Source organism: Echinops telfairi, unplaced genomic scaffold (genome assembly GCF_000313985.2).
Source record: "Echinops telfairi isolate 266 unplaced genomic scaffold, ASM31398v2 ScPeMD7_29;HRSCAF=101, whole genome shotgun sequence".
NCBI classification, from domain to species: Eukaryota; Metazoa; Chordata; class Mammalia; order Afrosoricida; family Tenrecidae; genus Echinops; species Echinops telfairi.
Genome location: NW_022103926.1, coordinates 6,873,340 through 6,880,272, shown reverse-complemented (window position 1 = coordinate 6,880,272; position 6,933 = coordinate 6,873,340). Strand labels below are relative to the sequence as shown.

The 6,933-nt window shown below is 40.4% G+C and overlaps 1 protein-coding gene across 1 annotated transcript in view; it reads right to left on the bottom strand.

Moving 5' to 3' along the window:
• DEPDC5 (DEP domain containing 5, GATOR1 subcomplex subunit) overlaps positions 1-6,933 on the bottom strand; it is a 148,722-nt gene that overhangs the window by 125,357 nt on the left and 16,432 nt on the right. The window contains exons 8-9 of the mRNA XM_004716736.4: positions 5,971-6,040; positions 391-469 (exon numbers count right to left, since the gene is read on the bottom strand). Coding sequence (XP_004716793.1) covers positions 391-469; positions 5,971-6,040 — 149 coding nt within the window. The remainder of the gene's footprint in view (positions 1-390; positions 470-5,970; positions 6,041-6,933) is intronic.

Here is a 6,933-nt window from a genome sequence, read left to right as displayed (position 1 = left end):
GTCTCAAAGCAGCTTTATTGTTTTCTAAGCAATATATTGTAACTCTAAGATTAAGAGGAAGCTTTGGGGATTTTTGAGAGAATAGGAAGAGAAACAAAAGATAGTTTTTAAAGTGTTGGCTTTAGCCACAGAGTTACTTTCCGTATGACTTTGTAGTTTATGCTTCTAAACTAATTGAGAATCCAGGAAGTAAGATTTTTCAATAATATTTAACCGCATTTCAGGGAATTCAACTGAAAAGACAGATATTATCTAGAACATGAGGGTTTGTAAAGGTCTCTGACTACATCTTTGAAAGATGTCAAGAGCTTATAATAAAGAGCTACCAACTTGTGAGTAACCAGAAAATTCTCCCCAGAGGCAGTTATAATCAGTACTCGGGAACCGTACCATAAATATCAAAATCCCACATTTCACAGCTCATCTGAACAAATATGTAAACCATAGCCGACGTAGAACGAAACACCACCTGAAACAAAGAAAAACACAATTATGTTAAAGAATACTGGTGCAAAAGTTCCTCGAACCGTGGGGATTTTTGCCCTCTGTGAGTTTCTAGTGAGGGATAAAGACGCACAATGTAGTACAATACATATGAACTTTCCATGACGGTTCACCCAAGAAACACAGAGAAGGGTACCAGCTCTTATGTGGGAAAGCCAAGAAGGTCTAATTACAGAGGTAGAATTTGAGCTCCCATGTGCCAGATGAATTGGCAATCTAAAAAATTCTAATTTGCACATCTTCCACGCGCAGGTAACTTGGAGGAAAGGCATAATTGGTTTTCTGGACTGTGGACTTTACCCTGAAGCCCCTCAGTCAGCTCTTATATATGCCGCAGGGGTCTAAAAAGGGTTTGGGGGAAATCACAGTGTAAATCTCTGACACTCCTGGAGTTCATTAGAGACACAACTACTTAAAGATAGGGGCGTATTCACCATTCCCTCTCTTTTGGGTTTCCCAAAGGACCAGGAATAGAATAGGCCCTCAATAAATCCACTCCTCTCAAATGTACATAAACACAAAAAAAGCCCGAAAGGAAATATACTTTTCAAACTGTTCACTGTGATTATCTCTTGCTATTGGCAGTATGAGGGATCCGGGTTCTTTTTGTTTACATATAAATTCTCTTTTGTTTTTTTCATAACACAAAACCCAACCTAGGGGAGCGGGGAGGGAGGGGGAAACATGAAGAGCTGATACCAAGGGCTCAAGTAGAAAGCAAGTGTTTTGAGAACGATGATGGCAACATACGTACGAATGTGCTGGACACAAATGATGTATGTACAGATTGTGAAAAGAGTTGTATGAGCGCCCAATAAAATGATTAAAAAAAAACAAAACCCAACCTAATGACTATGAAGGTACCCTGGGTGGAACAGTTGGTTAAGTTCTCAGCTACCAACCTAAACTAGAGGCTGGTGATTCAAGTCCACCCAGAAGCAAGTGCTGGCAATCAATTCCCAAGAGATCCTAGCAACTAAAACCACCATAGAATGGAACACAGCTCTGCTCTGAAACACAGGGGTTCACCAGGATGCAGAATCAACTAGATGGCAACTGCTTTGGTGTGATTTTTAATAGGTCCCTCATTGTGGCTTTGATTGTATTTCTTTAATGACTAAAGATGCTGAGTATCTTCTCATATGCTTAATGGACTCACATAGTTTCTTTGGAGAAATTTCTATTCAAGTCCTTTGCTCATTTCTTAATTGAGTTAATTGTTTTCCTATATTTCCTAAATGAAACAATTATTACTTTATTTAAGTATCTTTCAAAGATAGTATTAAGAGTTCTAATTCATGCTGGTTAGAACCTTTTCTATATTTTAATACCAATATATAAAGGAGCCCGGGTTAGGTCGGCAGTAAAATCCACCAGAAACTCTGAGGGAGAAAGATGAGGCTGTCTGCTCCCATATTGAGTTGCAGTTTCAGAAACACCATCCAGGGTCACTGGGAGTTAGAATCAACTCAGTGGCAGTGGTTTGGTTCGGTATATATACATACTCTATCAATAATGTACACCACTGAGTATATCACATCTAAATTTAAGGAATATCTCAATAAATAATAGATTTGATGCAATGAACACTAATGACTAAAGACCCAATGAGTTGTGGGATGACATCAAGGATAATATACATGAAGAAAGCAAAGGTCATTAAAAAGACAGAAATATGGATTTCAAAAGAAACTCAGAAAATTGCTCTTCAACATAGAGTAGCTATAAAGCAAATACAAGAAATGATGAAGAAAAAAAGGCTGAGCAGAGAATTTCAAAGAGTGGCTTAAGAAAATAAAATAAAGTATTACAATTAATTGTACAAAAACCTGGAGTTAGAAAGCCAAAAAGGGAAGCACACATTCACTATTTTTCAAACTGAACAAACTGAAGGAAATAATCCAGGCCAATAATAAGTATGGAAATAATGAAGGAAATAATTCAGGCCAATAATAAGTATGGTAAAAGCTACAACAATGGGCTGAAACACACCAACTATTGTGAGGATACACAGGACCAGGCAGCGTTTCATTCTGTTATACACAGGGTTTCTCTGATTCAGAACTTACTTGACATCACCTAATAAAAACCTATCAACATATATGAGGGGTACCCCTCCCCCATCAAAAACAGAATTTTTCCCCCTCAAAGCTATATATATATATATGTGTGTGTGTGTGTGTGTGTGTATATACATATATATATATATATTTTTTTTTTTTTTTTTACAAAACAACTTTATCACCTTCAAAGTACTTTCCATTACACTTAATACATTTGTCAAATGTGTGATTCCATTCTTGGAAACATTTTTAAAACTCATCTGTTTGGATGGCTGACAGCACCTCCCTTGTTTTTTTCTTCACCTCTTCTACACTGTCAAAATTGCTGTCCTTTCATGTCCCTCTTCATTGATGGAAACAAAAAGAAGTCACGTGGAGTGAGGTTAAGTGAGTACGGTGCATGGGGCAAGAGAGGCATGCTGTTTTTTGCCAAAAACTGGCACACTGGAAAGGCTGCATAAGCAAGTGCATTGTCATGGTGGCAAAACCAGTCCCATCAACGGCACCTATCAGCAACAGCAACACTAGAGCTGCAAAAACAAGAAAACCTAAGCCCAGGTGTTGGACAAAAGAGAAAGTAGCAGCAGATGTGACGTATTGCTACTGGAGTATTAACTGCTACATACAATCTGAAAAAATAGCTTGGCATAGCTCATACAAGGGAATCAACAATCCACCAAATCTATCCTGAAGTTTAGATCTAAAATACAGTACAGAATATGAAAAGGCTATCTATAAGACTGCATAATTTCCCTTAAATCTTCAAAATGCTCCAAAAACTCAGCAAAATAAATAATACATTGTCTAGGGAACACTAATAGAGCTCAGGTGGTGTAGTGGTTATGCATCCTGCTGTGATCCGCGAGGTCAGCAATTCAATACCACCAGCTGCTCCTTGGAAGAAAGATGAAGCTTTCTACTCCTATAGAGAGTTACAGTCTCAGAAACTCTTAGGGGGCAGTTCTATCTTGTACTACAGGGTTGCTGTGAGTCGGCATCCACTCAAGGGCACAGAGTTTGTTTGCTTTTGGGGGATAATAGATGTTTCACACGATCATTAAACATACGAAAATTCTAAAAATAAATAAACTTCAGCAGCTATCTCTAAGGCACTGGTTTTCAACCAAGGGCAATTTTGCCCCAAACTCCCCAAAAGGCTACCTGACAATGTGTAGAGACATTTCTGATTGTCATGACTGTAGAAGGTGGGATGAGGGGTTGCTATTGGAATCTAGTGGGTTACAGGATTCTGTACACTGCACACGGTTTAAGCATCATCACTACTAGATGCTAGCGGCACAACCTGCAGGCCATGACAGCCATAAACAGCTCTGAAACCCAAACAAAGCCCACTGCCATCAAGTCAAGTCTTATTCAGAGGCCTCCATAGAGCTTCTGATGGAAGCAGACAGCCTTATCTTTCTCCCATAGAGTGACTGGTGGATTTGAACTAACGACCTTATGGTTGGCAGTCTATTGCTTACCTAACAGTAACTCCTAAAAGTTCACTGGGAATCAAAAGCACTCCCTTTATGTCTCAAGGCACTAGGGCAGCGGTTCTCAACCTTTCACAGGGGTCGCCTAAGACTATCAGAAAACACATATTTCCAATGGTCTTAGGAACCGAGTCACGGCTCCTCTACTGGTCTCCTGGCGGGTCCGCCCACATGCAAATATGCCCACATACAAGTACCTGGCACGAAGACTGTTACCCATGCTACACCATGCTTCAAGACAAAATTTCATGTGTTTGTCATTAGAAATAAATATTTCAAAAAAACAAATTAAGAAATATTTCACAATATATAATTACATAATGGTGGCTTTTTTATCGTTTTATTAGGGGCTCATACGACTCTTATCACAATCCATACATACATCAATTGTGTAAAGCACATTTGTACATTCATTGACCTCATCATTCTCAAAACATTTGCTCTCCACTTAAGCCCCTGGCATCAGGTCCTCATTTTTTTTCCTCTCCCTCCCCCCTCCCCCCTCCCTCATGAGCCCTTGATCATTTATGAATTGTTTATTTTGTCATATCCTGCCCTGTCTGACATCTCCCTTCACCCACTTTTCTGTTGTCCGTCCCCCAGGGAGGAGGTCACATATAGTTCCTTGTAATCGGTTCCCTCTCACTATGCTTTAATTATGTTCAATTTGTAGCAGTGAAAATACATCCTGCATATCAGATATTTACATTACAATTCATAACAGTAGCAAAATTAGAGTGATGAAGTAGCCATTTAAATCATCTTATGGTTGGGGTCACCACAACCTGAGGAACTGTATGACAGGGTCGGGGCATGAGGAAGGTTGAGAACCACTGCACTGGCGGAAAGAGAGCACACGGATAGCTTCACTAGCGTGGGTGATATTCATATGTGTTCAGTGTGGAATTTTCCAACAAGAAGAGAGGTATCTCTTTGCAAAGGTTCTGAGCAATTTTATCAACAAATCACTTCATGTTTGCCAATGTGCTCTTCCACTAAATTTCACTTCTGCTATGTATTAGTAGGGAGCCCTGGTGGCGGAATGGTTACGCATTGGTATGTAATTCGCAAGGTTCGTAGTTCGAAACCACCAGCTGCTCTGAGGGAGAAAGATGGGGCTTTCTATTCCCATGAACAGTTACAGTTTCAGAAACTCACAATGGCAGTTCTATCCTGTCTTAAAGGGTTGCTATGAGTCAGTATCAACTCGATAACTGAGTTTTTGCTTGATCTACTAGTAGGCAAAGAAGCCCACAGGTCAGGCACCATCTATCTCAACATGAGACTAAACAATCCCTCTTCCTAAGAAGAAAATGAAGATCAACCCCAAGCCAAAGTGATCCAAATGCTAAACAGCTTCAGAAGACCTTCATAATATTACCAGTTCCACCAGGTAGACAGGATCAATCATGAGATTGTAAAATGTTTATTTGTCTTGAATTTAATTTCAGGATTTAGACATAATGGTTAGAAGAAAATGAAAATTATAAAGCATCCCTACAGGACCAGTGGAGTGAGTGGCGATACTGGGAGGGTAGAGGGAGAGTAGGTTGGAAAGAGGGAACTGACTACAAGGAACTATATGTGACCTCCTCCCTGGGGGATAGACAACCAAACAGTGGGTGAAGGGAGACATCGGACAGGGCAAGATATGACAAAATACCCATTTATAAACTATCAAGGGCTCATGTGGGAGGGGGGAGCGGGGAAGGAAGGGAAAAAATGAGGACCTAATGTCGGGGGTTTAAATGGAGAGAAAATGTTTTGAGAAATGATGTACAAATACGCTTTACACAATTGATGTATGTATGGAATGTGATAAGAGTTGTATGAGCCCCTAATAAAATGATTAAACATAAATAAATAAATACAATAAAATTTAAAAAAAAGAAAATTAGAAATCATACCCTGGTATCTTCACTGATATATCCACACATGACCTTCTCATTCTTGACCCACAGCTCACCAGCCTGTGCCCTGAAAGAAACCACACACAAAAGTTCTTTCAAGTCTTATATTAAACCAAGAATAAAAAGGGGCAAATTTCGGGTGATTCACTCTATTAGCACACTCGTATCCAAATGATCCAACCAGCTAAGAATTCCCATAAACAGGTCCATGAGCAGTAACTACAACATAAAGAATTCCTGGTACACAATATACGAACAGGATCTTGGAAATGAAATTAATGTCTCTGAATTGTACTTAAAAAAATGGTTAAAACTAACTGTTCTGGGTTCCAGCCTGTTCCCCAGCCACCTGATTTGCACCATGGCCAACAATGAGCACATCTTCATTGCCATCAAGCCAGACAGCATGCAACGCGGCCTGGTGGGCGACATCATCAAGCGCTTTGAGCTGAAGGGAATCCACCTGGTGGCCATGAAGTTACGGTAGTTAGACCTCTGAGGAACACCTGAACCGGCACTACATTGACCTGAAAGACCGACCCTTCTTCCCAAGGCTAGTGAAATACATGAACTTGGGACCCCCATTGTGACCATGGACTGGCAGGGGCTAAATGTGGAGAAGACAGGTCAGGTGATGCTGGGAGACCAACCCAGAGGACTCTAAGCCAGGCACCGTCCGAGGGGACTTCTCTCTATTCAAATTGGCAGGAACATCATTCATGGCACTGATTCGGTCAAAAGCACCAAGAAAGAAATCAGCCTCTGGTTTAAGCCGGAGGATTGGTGAACTACAACTCTTGTGTCTATGACTGGGTCGCATTGGCACTGCCTGTCCTGTGTACAGCGCTTCTTCCAGGGTTGGAAGCAGTAGGAAGCAAACTGACCAATAAAATAAAGCCTTTGGAGATTGTGGGGAACTAACTGCTCTGGAAAGGATCACATCAGAAGGTCCTGGATGGC